This window comes from Acanthopagrus latus, chromosome 24, assembly GCF_904848185.1.
Source record: "Acanthopagrus latus isolate v.2019 chromosome 24, fAcaLat1.1, whole genome shotgun sequence".
Taxonomy (NCBI): domain Eukaryota; kingdom Metazoa; phylum Chordata; class Actinopteri; order Spariformes; family Sparidae; genus Acanthopagrus; species Acanthopagrus latus.
This window is the reverse complement of record NC_051062.1, coordinates 14,025,911-14,044,769: the sequence shown is the minus strand read 5'-3', so window position 1 is coordinate 14,044,769 and position 18,859 is coordinate 14,025,911. Positions and strand designations below refer to the sequence as shown.

At 41.3% G+C, this 18,859-nt stretch overlaps 2 protein-coding genes across 11 annotated transcripts in view; both read right to left on the bottom strand.

The window, feature by feature from the left end:
• The window catches only part of LOC119015218 (aryl hydrocarbon receptor-like), a 35,521-nt gene extending 22,086 nt beyond the window's left edge, over positions 1-13,435 (bottom strand). For 6 of the 10 annotated variants that reach the window (XR_005073218.1, XR_005073216.1, XR_005073217.1 and 3 more), the window contains exons 1-4: positions 12,706-13,433; positions 9,586-9,773; positions 3,809-3,924; positions 913-1,002 (exon numbers count right to left, since the gene is read on the bottom strand). Coding sequence is in view for 1 of the 10 variants with exons in the window: in XM_037091027.1 (XP_036946922.1) it covers positions 913-1,002; positions 3,809-3,924; positions 9,586-9,773; positions 12,706-12,746 (435 nt within the window). In the remaining 9 variants the exon portion in view is untranslated. Of the gene's footprint in view, positions 1-912; positions 1,003-3,808; positions 3,925-9,585; positions 9,774-12,705 lie in introns of all 10 variants that reach the window. The other 4 variants (XR_005073224.1, XR_005073223.1, XR_005073222.1 and 1 more) reach the window with 2 other exon arrangements.
• Positions 13,436-14,839: 1,404 nt separating this feature from the next.
• The window catches only part of LOC119015215 (aryl hydrocarbon receptor-like), a 59,089-nt gene continuing 55,069 nt past the window's right edge, over positions 14,840-18,859 (bottom strand). Inside the window, exon 11 of the mRNA XM_037091022.1 lies at positions 14,840-18,771. Coding sequence (XP_036946917.1) covers positions 18,682-18,771 — 90 coding nt within the window. The 3' untranslated portion in view covers positions 14,840-18,681. The remainder of the gene's footprint in view (positions 18,772-18,859) is intronic.

The following is an 18,859-nucleotide window of genomic DNA, read 5'->3' as shown; positions in this document are numbered from 1 at the left end:
ATGAAATTTTAAACTATGACACTATGAAATTTCAGATGATTCTGGACATTATAACTGTATCTGTGTGCAAAACATTGGAAAAACAAGAGCAGATACTAAATAAACAAAATCCAAAAAGCTGAACAATACGACTAGCTAAATCAGTCCACTCAGGAACAACTGATGCTTCCTCTTCCTCCTTCGTTTCCTTCCTTTGTGTCTTCCTTCAGCATGTTGCGACAGCTGTTGACACCTGATGTTCAGGTGCGCGACGTTGTTTCCAAACACCCGACTCGAGCACAGACAGCAGCTTCACCACAGATCTGGGTTCCCTCTGTAAACGAGTGGTGACGCGCCTCAGGTGGACGGGGAGGTGAGGGGTGAGAGGTGGTGTTTACACCCCCACCACGCCAGAACACAAGGCGTGTGTTACAGTGTGTGTGTGTGTATCTATAGGTTGTGTGTTATGTGCCACAAACACACACACACACACACACACACACACACACACACACACACACACCCACACACACATACAGACTCTGGGTAATTTGATAATCACATTCACCAAAATGAGATTAGACTTCAGGCAGCGGCACTTTGTTGTGAAGCCAACTGGATTACAGCTCTCGCTCCATGTGTGTTTGTTTCAATCCTGAGGACGGACAGATGCTGCGTTCACTTTCTGCTCTCTGGCTCCGTTCACCATGAAGCTAACTGTGCTTGTTAATGCCACCTAAAAGCAAATCCCTTATAATTTGTCACGTATTTAAGATGTGAGGAAATCTCTCAAAAACAGCATCAGAAAAAATTGTAATTGCAGCGCCGTGTATGAGGGAATATCATCGTTCAATACTTGACGAAATGAGCCAAACTAAAGGTGGACAAAGACCCAAGAAGAGTGAGATCAAGCCTGAGGGTTGAAATAATTACCTGATGGAAGCCGAGGTAATCCTGTATGGTGTGAGAGCAGAAGAAGATGATTCCCTCGGCGGTCACCACCAACACGAAGCCGTTGAGGGCCTGCAGACAGAAAACAAGTTGTTTATTTCATCATTTTGATGACTATTGCGTGGTGTTATGATGCCTGTTCGTCACATGATGGGTCATGATGTTGATAAAGTACTAACAGGTTGTGATCTGTGTTTGCACCACTCTCTGATCACAGACAAAGATCAGTGCCACTATTAAAACTTCCAGCTTCTTAAGAGTGAATGAAGAGTCTTTGGTTTGTGGACTGTTGATTGGACAAAGGAAGTAAGTTGCAGACGTCACATTGGTCTCTGGGAAACTCTGATATTTCCAAGTGTATGTCATGATACACGATACATATCTCGAAAATTTCTCCTAATAGCACTACGACAAAATCAACTATTATTCATCTACAGATGCACTGTTTTACAGTTTTACAGGCTGAAACAAACGTGTAAAAGCAGCATCCAGCTCCTACTCCTCAGCAGACTGCAAGATAAAAGAATAAAAGACATTGAAAACTATAAAACCAGGGATGAGACTTGTCCCTCGGGCAGAACCAGAGGAAGACGAGAGGCTGGAGCGGACGTCAGTTCACAGAGAAGTCATGGAGAGGAGGAGGCGGGAGGAGAAGGAGGTCACTACTGCATGACTAACACCTCCATCATCGCTCCTCCTCTCCCTCCTCCGGCCTCGGGGCTCGGCGAGGAGGTGATGACACTGTGTCCTGACACCGCAAAGAGTCACAGCGGCATCCTGCCGGCATCCGCCTACACCTCGCTGATGAGGATGAAAATGATGATGAGCTCCGTATGAACACTGTGTTTATCTGAGCCGACATGCGCTAATACACTCCTCATCAACAAATCTGGGCTGGGAGAGGGTCAAAACCTCTCATGAAACCACTTTCCAAATCCACTACAGGGAGTCAAACATTCATCAGCATCAGGGTTTAAATGACACAGCTTCTCTCCGCCAGTGATTTATTGACAGTTTTGTTACAAGGGTATTATTAGAGAGAGGCAGAGTAGCTTATCAAAAATAATTACGATTACTATTCCAGCTAGCCAGGCGCTAAACCAGAACTGGCTCAGTCGCAGGAAGTCTCTTCTGCACGACCCAGATAATCCGGTTCATTTCATAGCTGTGAAGATTTTGGCTTCCAGATCCAGATCGACAGTGTGCAGTGTGTTAGCTTGTTTGCTCATATGGATGAATTACAAGTTAGCTAACACTGCACAATGCTGCCTTGAGTGATAATGTCAGTTCATGGTACCTGATTCCTCCACAGAAACTAATGCGGCAGATTTAATTATCATATCTTTGGATTTTGGACAGTTTAAGATGAGTCAGTCGAGGTAGTTGTTGAGAGATCGATCAGTGACGAAAATAATCTTTATTCACAGCCGCAGATTTGTTTTTTATTTTGATTTGAATCTTTTGATTTAGGAATTAAAAACCAGGCCTGAGATGTGAAGCAGAATCCAGAATTCATCCACAACCGGTTTGGTTTTGGATCGTGTGTGACCACGCCTAGCTCCGTCCAACACACACACACTATACACAAACACACACATGCTATACACGAACACACACACAGGATGGAGTGGCATACAGTCGGGTGGTGTGTGTATAAATATTTACTGTACCTTCATCTCCTCGCTCTGTGTTTGCGCAACCTCTCGCTCTCCTGAGACAGACAGAGTGTGTTTGTGTGTGTTCGTCAGTGTGTGTGCAGTCTTGTTTGTTGTCTCTGCCTGACGACAACACAATGACAGCAAACACTGGCAGGAAACATGGGAAAACTCTCCGCTTGTTTACCACAGAAGAAGAATTTAACCAAAACATTAACTCAAATCTGCTGCGAGGAGTGTGTGTCGAAGGTTTGGCAACACTGTAAAACATCCAGGAATACTCTGAATGCTTTTAGTCGATTTAAACCAACACACACACACACACACACACACCCTTCATCCTTCACCCCCCTGTGTTTAATAATAGATGTGTTCACCGGCTCTGTATAATTCATGGCTGGCTGTCTGTAATGGAACAGAGCAGCTGAAGGCAGGAAGCTGCTGCCCTCCACGCCGACACATCCTCCAGTCCTCACTCACTGACCCATTTAGTCCTCTGGGATCAAAATGTGGAGTCGGAGCGGACCAACCGCTGTTTACGTCTGTCTGCATCTCCGCCCACAAGCTCACAGCTCCGCCCACATCCAGTCTGAATGTTTTTAACGATGATGATTCTACCTGTAAACTCTCTCTAAACCTTGGATAAACTGGGTTGTTTTAATAAACACACACATCAAAAACCCTGTCATATTTTTGACTTCAGGGAATAAAAATGTTATGAGACAGATCCTCTGTGAAGAACAGTTGAGCACTGTGGTTCACTCAGACTCTTAAAAAGCATACATTTCTCTGCTGTAAGTCGAATCAAACAAGCTATTTGTGCTCTCGTCCTGCTGTGCAGAGTCGCCTCACCTGCATCACAGCGTTTCAGCTGACCTATAACAGCCTGCTGCTGCTGCTGCTGCTGCTGCTGCTGCTGCTGCTGCTGCTGCTGCTGCTGCTGCTGCTGTGTGCAGTCTCTGCATGATGCTCAACTAACTAACCAAGGGAGCCGTCAGTGATCAGACGACAACCTCTTGACTTTATCACAAATACATCTAGATATAAACATGTCATGTTGAGGAAGGATGGGATCAAATCACTACACACACTGTATCCACACATCCTTTTTGTATTTGCTTGTGTCGTGCCACTTCCTCCAGAACTCCTCATAATAAAATGTACATGTAGCTCTGATTAAAGACAGCAGACAGATCAGTAAAGCTCAGCAGTTGTTCACCGACCTGCAGCAGCAGCTCCCCCTCAGGTATACGTCCGTCCACGGATCCTGACGTCCTGCTGTCGTCACCGTGATCGATGCTCTTGTTGACGCCATTGGACAGCTGGTTCTTCAGCGCAACTGCAGGAACACAAACAGACAGGATGAGTTCGGACTGCTGGTCACAACACAAAGATCAATTTGCAGACGTCACTGAAAACCTCCTCAGGAACTTGGTGGAAAGCAAACCACCAACTAATACATGAATCACTGAACTAATACTGTTTATGCCAGCGTAGGTTGTGTTTGGGTCTGTGTCAGATATAACAGATTAAATGGTTTCTTTGCTGTCATTTGGATTTGAAAATGACTAATAAGATTATCTGACTTCATCCTTTGCGGTTGCATCCTTGTATAGTTCAGCCAGAGAGGCCGATGTGAAGAGGAGTGAATCACAGGTTGAGAGAGGAGGAGAATTACAGGAAGAAAAGCTGAGGGAGTAACACCTTCTCAGAGGGGCAGAGAGGGGATTCAGGCTACAAGATGGAGGGAGTAACACCTCAAACGAAGGCGAGAGGAGGGGGAGAGTAACGCCTGTAGGGAGGGAAGCCATGGATGAACTGACAGAACGCTGAAGAAAAGAAAGAGAGGCAGATTCTTACAATATTTCTGTCTTTTCAATGTTTTCATCACTCACTGACAGTTATTGTGACTGAAACCTTTCTGTGACCTCTGACCCCGAGCTGAAAACACGGAGGCCAGCTCTGTGTCAGCCGGACAGCCTGAGGATAGAGGGTGTCTGAGTGGGTCGACTCCGAGGAAAACAAAGAGCTGCTCGCTGGAGACGTTAATGGAAGAAGAAGTCTCCGAGCGCTGCACACAATACAGAGGCCTGAGATTCCACCACTTCTTCTGATCGCGACCCAAATTCCCAACAGTGATCAATAAAGCTCCATCGTCTCTCTTCATCCACAATAATGGAGGCTTTGTGTCCGGCGGCCTCAGAGGTAATAACACGGGACAGAGAACACACTCAGAGCTGGACATGGGTCCACACCAGGTCCGACAACAAGAGCGGAAATAAAAGTGACAAATGTCATATTTAAGATTTATTATGTTATCCGGGCTGAGATGTATCCTCCATCTTAGTCTGAAGGAAATCTGTTCAGTAGTTTTTTGTTTAATCCTGCTGACAAACCAACCAACAAACAGAAAAACAACCAACCAACTAAAAAACTAAATATATGAAACTCATTTCTACCCAAAATGTGCTTTAATGGATCAGAAGTTTGTCCATGTTAAATAATGTCAAGATCTATCTCACTGCAGTCACAATCCAGTTGCACCAGTAAAACAAAATATAGTTTAAAGCTCCTCATCCATCACGTTGCTAGTCAATAAAGTTGGAAACAAAAGAAAGAGGAAATTAAAACCCACACTCTCTTTAAAGTCGATCTAAAACTGTCAGATCGTCCACTCCTAATGTAAATGAAGCATATTTTGTAGGAGGACATTAAACACCACGTCCCTCACAGTTGTTACTGTTTGAGGCCTTTGACATTAACGTGTTGTAGTTTGTGACCTTAACTGAAAACGTCCTCTCATATATAAATAAATCCTCCGTGAGCTGCTCCCAAACCTTTGTCTGAGCCTGCTGGCGGCCGGCTCAGTGTAGTGGAAGCTCACAGGGCCAAGAGAAAGAGCAGGGAAAGCATGTCGACTATCAATAATTGAGAGATGGAAGGGGTGGAGGGGTTTTTTTGTGCCCTGACGTCATGAACGAGAGCCAGCGGCAAGAAAAAACACCCCGAGGCGACCGAGAGGAGGAGGAGGAGACATCTGTTGGCACAACGGAGGGCGACGAGGACACCAACAGCCGATAAAAACATCACAACAGACGCTGTTCAGTCGGCTGATTCACATAAAGGAAGCTCCATACATGAGCAGACTTCACAGGAGGGGGTGATAGACGAGCAACTGTGTCCACTAATTCGCCCTCAATCGACTTATTGTTTCAGGACTACAGAAAGGAGATTTGTTTTCAATAAAACGAGTGTTAATGATATTATATCTGTTGTTGGGCCGTTCTGCCTGTTTTCCATCGATTTTTGCGAACTACCACCCACAGACTAAAGCCTCCTGCAGCCTGGTCGGTCTGGAGGGACGATGACACAAACAATGACCCGTCTAATCCGGCATCTCATCCCCACAACCGAAATACATTTTTCCAAAGTTCAACCGGGTGCAGCGGCGCCGGGTCGTCGAGAGGGGAATATCTCCCACGTGACAACATCAACAGAGAGCTCGATCTGCAAACTAACAATGTGTTTGACGGACCACCAACACAAAATGTGTCTCTCTGTCTGTCCAGGAGGGCTAGAAGATTGTTTCAATGCCTAAATTGATCCAAACATTTTGAGTTACAGAAACAGATCAACCACCAGTGCCTACGTTGATTTTTTGGGGACTGTGATGTCATTTCTTTGAGTCCAACCAAAAACCATCCGACAAAGAAAACAACCAACCAACCAAAATGATACATAATCCTCACGCTTGAGTTTTAAAGAGTATTCTGCTTCTTATGCTGCCGGCCCTCACCGAGGAAGCAGAGTTTCCTGCTGGTGTTGGGATGTTTGAAGATGTTTGTGTTGGTTCTTACAGACGACATTAGCTTGGCAAACAGCAGTTACTGAGAACATGTTTAACCTTTAAACTGCATATTACTGCAGCTAAAACACTTGTAATGTAAATGACAGTGTCGCAAAATCCAAGTTGACTCCGCGGATTCAACCAGCGAGGAGTCAGCATGTGACAGAGGTAGAAAATAATAGAGACCACAGCGTCGCTGTCGTATTACAGAAGTGACCGCTAATCTTCTCTGAGCAGCAGGCAGATGGCTTCACATGTGGACAGATGTGGACGGACACACACACACACACACACTCAGAGTGACACCAGTGTGACTGCAGTGTATCAGGAAATCGTCATGTTGAAACTACAGTGGACGGACGATGAATCGCTGTGTTAATGAAGTTTTTGATTCAGGTTTGCTGCTTCATGGGGAAAAACACTGATTCACCCAAACCTTAATTCAGTGCTGAAAACTGAGGTGGTTAACCTTCCACAAAGCCTGCAGTTCAAAGAAAAGGACAGCGGCTTTAGTTCAGTCATCGGTAAAATACATTGAATAAAAGTGTCCTCAGCTCAGGCCTGGCAGGAAATCCAAACAGTGTGCCGTCTGAGCAAAGAAATCAAACCCAACGACGGCCTCTGTCGGCTCTAACTGAAAGTGAGGAGCTTACAGGATTCTATAAGTAAACAACTTAACCAAAATGTAAAAACTATATAACAACAGCCTCTGTCTATATCTGGTTATACCTCCAGAATGAGAATAAAACCAGAGGTTTCTTCAAGGCTGCAGGAGTCAAAAGTTGAACAGTGGGCTCCCGTCTCCCCCCTTCCTTCTTCAAACGGTCTGTAAAGCGGCCGTGAGTGGATTATCCCGGCGTGTTTTTATTCTCCGAGGCTTTCATCTCCTCCTCCTCCTCCTCCTCCTCCTCCTCCTCCTCCTCCTCTCAGACCTACATTACATTAATGTGAGAGGCTGCAGGATGAGGGTCGTCTCATGGCCATGGGCGAGAGGAGCTGACCTACAATAGGTTGAGGCTGTATGAAGACATTAGGATGGTTCCTGCACTCTGATGGAGGACTGGCCTGGTTGTGCCGGGTCAGGTTGTGACAGGGAGGTGTTTTAATCACAGGGTGAAGCTCCACACATTCAGGTTGGTGTGGTTTAACCTCAGGTAGCTCAGTGGGAGTCACATGCGACTTTGACTGATAACAGGCAGGTTCATATTGTGAGAAAGCACCTGAGACCTCCAGCAGGTCATAAAACATTTAAGTCTCTTTGGGAGAGAGATTCAGGTGATACTGACATCAATTTTTCAGCTTTGAGATGAAAACCGTCACATTTCTGCACCGATATAACATATTCTGATTGGTTTAACCCTTTCATGAAGCTGTTTTTAACATGTAAGTTGAGGAACATGTCCCAACCACCAGCTGGAGGACCTCAGAAGCCACGAACTGAGAATCCTTAGTTCACCACAAAGTTGATGTGAAGTCAGGACAAGTTTCCCTCAAAACATTTCTAACAGCTGAAGTAGCTCAATATGGCTCCATACAGCTCGTCTGCTGTGACCCGAGCCTCCAGAAGCCCCAGAGATCCCAACTGGATTTGAAAAGACGTCGTTCAAAACCCTCCGTCGAGCTGAAATCTTCCCCGTAGCTGCTGAGCAAAAAGCACTCGACCCTGTCTGAAGGTGGTGCACGAGCTTGATCCAATGTTCCACATGTTCTGTGAGGTTCTGCTCAAGTTCTGTTTGTTTGTTTGTTTTTCTTGGACAGATTTATCTTACATCTGAAACACACACACACACACACACACACACACACACACACACACACACACACACACACACACACACACACACACCTACATCCCAGAAACCATCTGCTATGCCTGTAAGCCTGCTAACCCCTCAACAAAGAAGCCAATCCTCTGCACTTTAGCGCTTCTTAACAGAGCCTGGATCTCAGAGAGCCCAGACACAAAGGTCACGACCTCTCAAGCCAACACGACCCCACCACCTCCGTCACCGTTACACCAACCCTTCCTTAAAAACCTCCTCCATCCTAACAGACATCTGGCCTCCCAGGATTTGTGATCTTGCTCTTCGCTGTGTTTGAATGTTTGTTGTCGACTCGTCCTCAGATGAACTCTGAGTGAACTCTGTGTCAGTGTTTGTCCTCAGGTCCTCCGCGAGGTGTGAAAAGTTATTTCAGTGTTTTGTAGGCGGCGAGGGAAAAGGGCGAGGAGCTGTCTCCAGACGACTCGCTGACATTTAGCTGCTTCACTTCTGTCCTTCTGTCTCAATTCCAACAATCGACCAAAATTTGAGACAGTGCGACTAAATCTTTCGTTTGGTGTGTGTGACCAGTGAATTTGCCAGTGTTTTTTGACACTGGTACGTGGAAGGGGCAAATCTGGAATCTGGAATGACAGGTGGCAGGCCAATGTGTGTGGGGGGAGAATGGGGAATGGCACTGTAAGAGGCTAATGTGTGGAGGGGGAGGGTCCTAAAGTTGTTCTGAGCTGTTGTGTTTATAACACAGAGCTATAACTGAGGTTGCAAGTGATTATGTGATTATCGTGGGAACTCCTCGGTCTCGCGGCGCCAGTTGTCGAAACGTAACCGATGGGGTTTGCCTGGCGGTGGACGGCAGAGTGAAACCTGATCGGAACCGTAACGCAGCGAACACGTATCTGGTGGAATCTCGGTGTTATTTTCTCCCCAATAAGCTGAGTAGTGTGCCAGAGTCAAATCCTAACTCAGAGGATGAAAAACACAAGTGTGGTGAAAAAGGGCAGAAAATACCATATTTGTGAAGAATGGCTGCGTGAATTTGACCAGTTAAAGTTTCTCACAGATCTGCAAATTGTGTAGTCGATACCCTCAACATGTGGGGAACACTACAACCCTTTAGCAAATATGAAGGCCAACTCGACCTGCAAAGAAAGAACGATGTGAAACTGAACTCAACATTTAATAATTTCTTAATTATCATATTATATAATTTATATTGTAATATATATAGTCTGGAGCCCTGGTCAGTGTCACCTGCAAAACACAACGGACCTCCACGAGTCGTCTGAGAGGCAGAGTTCTGGTGTGGAACCAGTCAAGAGTCAGAGTTCTGGTGTGGAACCAGTCAAGAGTCAGTGTTGTGTTGTTGTCCTACCAGAGAAGAAGCTCTTGGTGCGCAGGAAGCTGACGCTGAGCCTCAGGATGGACAGTTTGTCCAGGCTGGAGATGACGTCTTCGGGGAAAGGCAGCAGGCTAGCGAGCCGGTCCAACTCCGAGTTCAGGCGGTCGCGGTGGCGTTTGGACGGGTTGGACTTGGCGGGCTCGGTCGGAGCCGGTTTGACTCTGGATGTTAAAGAAGTAACGTGAAATAAGAATGTTGAAATGAGTCCACACAGATTAGCTCATTTGCATGAAGCCTCATATATATAAACTGTTACGTCAGCTGACTATAAGGTTGATTATTTTCCTACGATTATCGGTGTATAAAATGTCTAAGAATATAAGAATAACTCATTAATGAATATATATAACGACCACCCATTCATAATGTTGTCTTAGGGTTTAAAAATCTACAGAATTTATCTGGAAACTTGAATTATCAAATGACGAGTGGCTCAATCGAACAAGAGCTGCAACTAACTGTTCAATTCACTGTTGATCAATCTGCTGATTATTTCCTCGATGATTAAATTAGTTGTCTGGTGAAAACTGTTGATCAATATGACAAATACATTCAGTTTACCATCACAGAGAAACAGGAAGTATTCACATTTAAAGTCAAACTCTCGCCAAAATGCATCGGCTTTATTTGTGAATGTATTTGAATCAAACCTTCGGAGATGCTACTGCTAACATGAGTTGTTCAAAAACTTTCTTTTTAGTAACTCTGTGAACACAAACAATGTTGTCAGTGCTGGTGTTCATGTGTAGAGACCCTGGTGATGCTACCAGCAAAGTTTCACGTTGTGTCGAGACTTCTTAGTGATTTAACAATAGAGATTTTGATGCTAGCATAAAAGTGCCTGTAGCACTCTCATTGAAAACGAGTTTGCCTGAAAATGAAGCTACGGTAAATCTTTAAAGTGCCTCTTTCATCTTAATTATGCTAACAGAGAATTTGTAATTGTGATGATTCATTTATTGACAAAATAGCTGGCGATTAATTGATCAGTTGAGGACTAATCTATTAACAGTTGAAGCTCTATTGAAACGGCTGTTATCATCAAATATTAGTCAACACAGAAATATTGACATGTATGTTGTCCAATATGCACCAATACAACACAGAAACACAATGATTTAGGTTGATTATAATTATTGAATTCCCAGTTCAGTTTACTGTTTTAGTGCATCAATAAAGTTTATTATTTTTTGTTTTCGTCCTAATATCATATCAGCTCATCGAGTACCAGTCGGGCTTTATTATCTAACATGAGCTATTTAGTTGATAATAATATCAAACAGAAAAAATAATGTTGTCATGATATCAGGATGTTGAACTCTGAAAAACAAACTCCTTCTGTATTTTAAAAACAATCGAATGTTGATATCGTATCAGTTTAAACACGTGGTCGTGAAAAAGAAGAGATGATACTTTTAAAAACCTTAAATGTGACTGGAAATGTTGTTTTCTAAGCAAAATATCAGAATGATTGAGATTTTTTTTTAACCAGATCTCACAAATATAAAAACTCAACTTGTACCATAATAGTATAACATTTTTTTCAGAGACTATTAACTGGGAATTGCAACATATTTCTTGATCTCAGGGCCGATGACGATATCAGACTAAGATCTGTTTGTAACAGAGGCAGAATGTTTGCAGTTTAACACATTTTACTGTCTAAACTGATATCAAATGTATTTTCTAATTTTATTTTTTACAGAACATAATGCAGAAAAAGTAACAAAATAAGGAAACGTTCGTATTTGATATTTATAATCTGAGGTACGTTTTTATCACTATATGGGAGAAAATCAAATATTCTAATGATTAAAGTATGAACTGCTCCAGGTTACAATTACTAAATTATACATGAAATAATGGTTAAATTATTATAACCCATAATTATTAATTTATAACCTATTTTAAGCATATTTTCCTCATTACGTGACATAATCATTAGTCAAGTTTTAATGTTAATATTGAGAGTTTTTATTTTAAATGTCTATTATGTGCGGATGTTATTTATTATCATTTTAATTTCTATTATTCTTTTTTTTTTACTGGAAAAAGCAGTTTGAGGCAAATTACAATTTAATAATTACAACCTGTGGTAGGTTTTATATTTATTAATTTGAAAAATAACAAGATAAATATAATTATCAAATCATAATCTACCCCAGATTATAAATATCAATAATAATAAATACACCATTGGGCCCATCATTTAAAAATAGCAAGTTAGTGCTTTCATTTAAATCAATATGTGCTGATATGATTATGATTACTATTCAAAAAAAATTATTTTTACAGAATACAGTATAGGAAAGATGGAAGAGGAAGGTTACAATTTTATTATTAGTGTTAATATTTAATTTTAATGTTGGTTTTATGTCCATTACTAAAAAACAAACATGTCAGAGCTTCTTTATTAATAGATATGTCCTGATATTATCATTATTATTTTTAATTTTGAATCTTTCTGACAGAACATAATGTAGAAAAGATGCTTGAGGTTGATCATTATTCAGTAAATAACCTTAATATTTCATTTGAAATGTCGATTTCGTGTCCATTATTTAAAAATAGCATGTTAGGGCTTCCATATAAATGCACATGTGCCATTATTATCATTATTTATTCATTTTTTCATCCTTTTTTATAAAACATAATGCTGAAAGGATGCTTAGGATAGGTTATAATTTAATAATAAGTATTAATATTTCATTTCAAATGTCAATTTTGGGTCCGTTATATATAAATAGCTCGTCAGGTCTCCCATATAAATGGATATGTGATGATATTATCATTATTATTTACATTTATATTTTTTTACAGGACGTAATGCGGGACAGATGCTTAGGGTAGATTATCGTTTAACAATTAATGTTAATATTTCACTTTAAATGAAGATTTGGCTCCGTTATGTACAAATACGTCACTTTTGAGCTTCCATATATTTGCTGGGAAGTTCTGACATTTTAAATGGTGTCAGTCTGCACTAAGTGATCAGAAACAGTGAACTGTTTCTCGGATGAACAGAATAAGTATCAGCAGAGGATAAAATAACATTTAATTTATCTTTAAATCACATTAATAGATCAGACTCACCCCTTCTGAGCAGGTTTTCTCCTCTTCCGTCCCGCATACATGTCGATAATGTGGATTTAATCACAGTGGAGCCATAAACATTAACTGATGGAGGCTCTGGTAGAGTCCAGTAGAGTACAGAAGGGACCAGTAGAGTCCAGTAGAGTACAGAGGGGACCAGTAGAGACCAGTAGAGTACAGAGGGGACCAGTAGAGTCCGGTGGAGTCCAGAAGGGACCAGCAGAGTCCAGTAGAAGCCGTGGGACAGACACCGGTCGCTCCTCCAGGACCAGATTCATGTGTTCTCGGACAGAAACGCTTCAAACTCGCGTTAAAACACCAAACAGCCGAGTTCAGACCGGAGTTAATCCAACATGTCGGTGTACAAGTAGATCGAACGGTTAACACGACCACGGATCGATCACTTAACGGTAAACTCGGTGTAAATCAGATGGCATGACAGCTCCCGGGTGAAGAAGTGTACCGGGGACGGTTAGCGCAGCTTCTCTCCGGATCTCGTCCGTGACGTCCCGCTGCCGCCGCCTCGAATCCCGCTGACTTTTTTCTTTTTTTTTTATAAAACAAACCTCCGTTCAAACTTCACATCCTGTATCTCAGACCCGGAATATCAACATGGAGCCGTCTTAAAGTTAAATTCTCCTCCTCCTGTCTCCTCTCCTCTCCTCTCCTGCGTCCTCTCCTCCGTCCTCCCTCCTCCACAACCTGCGCGCGCTCCTTCTTCTTCTTCCTCCGCCAGCACTGATTGGACGTCGGGAGCGCGCGGCGGGTCAAAGGTGACGTGGGGCAAAATAACGGTCGACTTTTCGAAAATTCTAAAAACGGTCGAAAATTTAAAATGTTTTGATATTTATCGATGACAAACTTGTATGACTGACATGTTTTATATTAATTATGCTGCTCTGATGTTTTATTGACATTTAATGAGGTGTCATTTAGTAGAAGAGTCCAACATATGGATTTACACTATTTAAATCGAGAGCATATAGCTTAAAAAAAAAGGGTTCTAAAGATTAAAAAAAAAAAAAAAAGACTTTGTACGGAGCTATGTTTGCTAACATGATTAATGTTTAATTTCTATAGATGTAACTTTATATTGATAAGCTGAGCTATGTTTGTCGATGTAATGTTAAATATCTGTAAATGGGGATAATGTTAGCTTGCATTACTTGGCTAACTTTATTGATAAACTGAGCTGTTTGTCGATCTGATTAATTTCTAATTTTGAAAGGTGTGGCCAATGTTTGTAATAAATGTGGCTATTGTTTGCTGGTTTTATTTAGCTAACTTTATGTCAATAAATTCAGCTATGTTTGTTGATATGATGTATCTTTAATTTTGATTCATGTAGCAAATGTTAGCTATAAATATGGCTAATGTTAGCTAGCTTTACTTATTACACTTTCACTATTGACAAACTGAGCTATTTGTTGATGTAATTCATCTTTAATTTCTAGGAATGTGGCTAATGTTAGCGTGCTTACTTTTAACATGATAGCCAAATAGTTTGATCCCAAAACAATTAATTTCAGGGGAAATTATTGTACTTCTCTTTTATTTTTATCTTTTTTACATAAAATGACTTATTATACTTTTTTTTTTAACTTTACTGTTTGTATTTATGAAACAGTCTTTGAACATGCAAGCGTTCCTGAAGTAAAGGCTGTGACTATTGCATATTGGAGGATATATTAATGTTCTGACAATGTTAAGCGTCCCTCCTGGTTTATACATTCTGACACACATACGAGTATTTTCCTGCCATTCTGAGGACATTTTACTTGCTTTGTGATGCAGTGTGTCACAGGAAGATAATATTAGACTGTGTTTGATCCCTTCTGGCCCAGTTTGTTCCTGCAGTGAAACCATTAAAGGCTTAACTGGGAGCAGATTGTGAAGCAGGAGCAGATGTACTGAAGAGCAGTTACAGTTAGAGCTACAGTGTCCTCTAGTGGACACTGGAGAGCATCACAGTCATCACAGCTGCAACTTAAATGACTTAAAAATAATTTAAAACAATTTCTTTTACCTCTTTACTTTAAATGTACTCTCATTTGAGGAGTAAAAATACCCACAAATAGATCAACAATAACAAAATGTTCATTGTGTTTTTAAATATAACAAGTGAAAGCAGACGTCGTGTGATCAGATCACCTTTAATATGGTCAGCATGAAAAGATCAAACACTCAATACGCTGATAAAAGGCAAAAATATTGAAGGCAAATCCATAAAATATAATAAGTTGAAGAGATACAAAAAGAAAACATCATTATAAGAGGTTACATATGTTTATGCTGTGCGGAAAATGTACAAAAAAAATTATGACAGACGTGAGTCAGGTTAAGGCAATACGACGTTAAAATACACATTATAGGACAATATTTGAAAAATAAAAACAACAAATATATAGAATTATATACAGGTACACAAAGATACTGCAATGTGGAGTCTAGGCCTCCTGGGTTTGAAAAATAAAAGAATAATAAGTAGAAAGCTTTTTTTTTGTTTTACTCTAGAAGCAAGCAACAAGATATATATTTATATTCCTTTATTATATTTCGATGAAAGCACTCGACAACGCTTCATTTTGTACTGATTGGATCCATCTGTGATGATTTTTGGTCTAATTCAGATTTTTTTGGTGACTCTGCTGTCAAGGCACACGTGGTGATTTCTGTCATAGCACCTCATAACGCTGTCCATACTGTTCTTTAACGCGTCAAAACTCAAGTTCAAGTTCACAAAAGACGTCAACGGTGCAAAGGAGAGAAATATGGGGAGACAAAAGCTTCTGGCTCAACTTTCACGGATTGTTAAGAAGCAATCATCACTTTGTCCTTTAAATATGTAGATTGACTGTAATATTTAAGTTACTTGGTGACAGAGAACATTTAGTAAACAAACTACAATTTTTCTTTCCAATCAATATTAAAGAAAAACATATTTTTATGAGCCTTAAACTGAGATTTTCCGCATGTTTAAGAAAAACTGAGCCAAAACAGTCGTAACTCAACCTGCCTCCCTTGCTTCCACTGCAGTTAGTGGTTCACTACATTACCCAGAATGCCCCTCAACGACTCTCAGAGAAAGGGGCAGGTTGTTGCTGACGTTCACGTCACATGGTTTGTCCCGTATCCAAACTACACACTCCTGTAAACACACAAAACCTGAACCAGATGGAAGGCACCATTTTTCCCACTTCACGGTGCATTCGAGTGCACCTCGTAAATTCAGAAACTTCTAGCTTGTTTCCTGATTGTAGTTTGTTGGAGTACATCTGTCTTTACTTTGTTGTTCTTTCACCACAGCCCTTTGGACAACTGTGGTTCAAAAATATCTGGATTTTGAAAAGATGATTGATAATTTCATGTTTTGCATTTTAAAAAATAAGTTTTGTCTGTAATTTCTGCACAGCTGAGGGGCTGAAAGGCCGATGATTTAATATTTCATGGCTTGTTCTCTTCTCTCTTTTCTTCTTCTTTTGTGTTTATTGACATATTTTAAATCCATGAAAGCACTCTGACCTTAAAATCGTCTCTATTTCAGTTCTTGGGAACTCTTGATGACTCCCACGTGACGTGAACGCAGCATCGATTGTGAATATAAACATATCTTCACAGTTTGTGAAACCACGACTACAATCGTTCTGGTCCATTTCCTATCAGAACCATCAGACAGTCGACAGAAAGCGTGGATGTGTGTTTCTGTCTTGTCCCTTTGGTATCCTGGAGAATAAAGCACCACAGATGGCTTCATTTATTTTTTTTGAAATTGAAGTCAAAAATATTCAAGTTTTCACGTCACAGAGGAAGCTGTAAGTATTCTGCACAGAAGTTCAGCTTCCGCGGCTCAGTACTGATGAAGCGACGCACGTTGGAGGCTTTCTTTATTTTTCTGTTTCAATCTAAGTGCTGAGTTTTTTTTTTTTAAGATCAACAGACAATCAACAGAGAGGTCAATTCGAAGGCACTTGAAGTTTAACTTGTGTTCTTCCCCCCCCAGTTTTAAAAATATACAATAGCTGCCTTTAAACCATTTTTTTACTTCTGTGTTTCGCTGCCAGACGGTCTGAGCGAGAACGTCGATAAATTAAACCACAAAGACAGAAAAAAGGAAAGAGGACGGAGGTCTGAGTCGGGAAACACAAGGGAGAGGGTCACACACTGATGACGGAACATCTGGCCGTTAATTACTCTGTTTATTTTAATCCAATGTGAAGGCAGCGATCAGAAAAGGCTCAAAGAAAAGGTCAGACAAAGACTTGGTGGCCCTGATCCTCCTGTAAAGCTTTCACTCTCACTGGGTCTATTCTGCTCTAATGAAAAGTCTGGAGGGTCCAGTCCGTTTAAAATCACTAAAATCATCTTAATTTGTGCACATTTCGTTGCTATCTTTTTGTGATAAAGCTCAGAAACAAATCTGTGGATTATTTTTCACTTCGCTATGCTTTGGCAAACTTTAAAGGAATAGTGCAAAACGGTTGGCTTGTTGAAGTTTAACTTTGGTTCTATCATTTAAAAAATGTTTTTAAATCCCGGTGGAAATGTTTTAAAGTGTCGACAGACTGTCCCTTTAAAGTCTCAAACAGTGCTGTCGGTTTAAGGCACAACAGGAAAACACAGAAATATCAAAGAAAAGAAAAACTGGCTCAATGACAGAAGAAGCTCGGGCTGAATGCGTTTCAAATACATACGAAGAGGCACAAGCGAGCAGCTCTTTTCACAGAATCATCTCGTGTTTGAACGCTGAAGATCGTCTGTTAGTTGGACGATGTTGTGACGTTGCTGTTGTGCGTGGTTTTATTTATATACCCTGTCTGCAAAGCAAATAATCTCCCTCACTGGGAACAGTAAAGAGTTGAAATGAACTTAATCAAAAGGACAAAAACAGCACAATTAAAACAAAACAGGTCGACATTTTATCCTTCTGAGCGCTCACAATTCAAACAGATTTTCAGGGAGGAAGGTTTGTGTTTGTGCACCGCAGACGGCAGAGGATCAACAGGAGCTTCTTTCTGTTAACTTTCACGGAGGCTTTTAATCGTCACCCTTCACGTCTTTTCTCTTGTAAAACAAACTGTCTTAGAGCACTGTGATGTTTGTGAATAACTACAGAGCTCCTAGATGATAAAACAATCATCAAAATTCCATTAAGAAGAAGAAGAAGAAGAGGTCTGACTTCTTGTTTTGAGATTGAATAACTTCCACTTTCACACCGACTTAAGTTTCCAGCATGAATGGGATCATTTCTTGTGACCAGAGGGAGAAAAACAACCACAGAACGCAGCTGCAGTGGGTGTTGTTGTGTCCTCCGGCCCAAAGGGGGCAGTACTGAGCCAGAATCTGTACTGGGACAAGCCACATCAGGGCAAGTTTCATGGTTTGTCTACAGTGTTTTACAAGAGAAAAGACCTCCTCAAACTCTTCTACACTTTCCTTTCTGGAGTTTCTTTTGATTCCCAGACATCTAAATATTCCCAGATGACAAACAAAAGACACTCATTTGTATGCAATCACAAGAGAAAGAGGACAATGCTGTTGCAGCCAAACTTTCATCATCCATCGATGTGGTAGGAAAAAAAACAACCTGAAAATGGTTTGCAAGACTTACTTGTGTTGTCTCAAATCAAAAACAGTCCACTGATGGCGGTCATCCGTTTTCTTTGTTCTTTGTTTTTTTTCTTTTCTTTTGGTACGATCCAACCAGCTCCAACCAGAGAGTCCTTCTCTGAGAAACACAAACTCCAAAATGATCTTCTTCTTCTTCTTCTTCTCTTCCAGACGGCCTGAACCAAACACATGAACTCTTAAAAGTTTTCACTGCCGAATCAAAAGAAAGACGAGAAGGAGAGGCGTCCTGTTTTCCTCATCGGGCTCATTTCTGGTCTTCAGTCTACTCCACTTTTGACATTTAGAGACAGGAGTCTTAAGCAGTCCGGGTTTGGATCCTCTGACGTCGCAGATCACAGCAGCTGATTCCTATTTGTTCTCTGAGTAGTAGGCGTTCCCATTGGGCAGCGAGGACGAGAAGGGGAAACCTCCGTTCCCGACAACTGGGTGGCTGTTCACCTGTGAAACCAGAGAAAACACTGGTCAGGTCTAACTTTACAAGGATTCGTATGTTCAGCTGTTATTAGGGCAGCACTGAATGTCACCT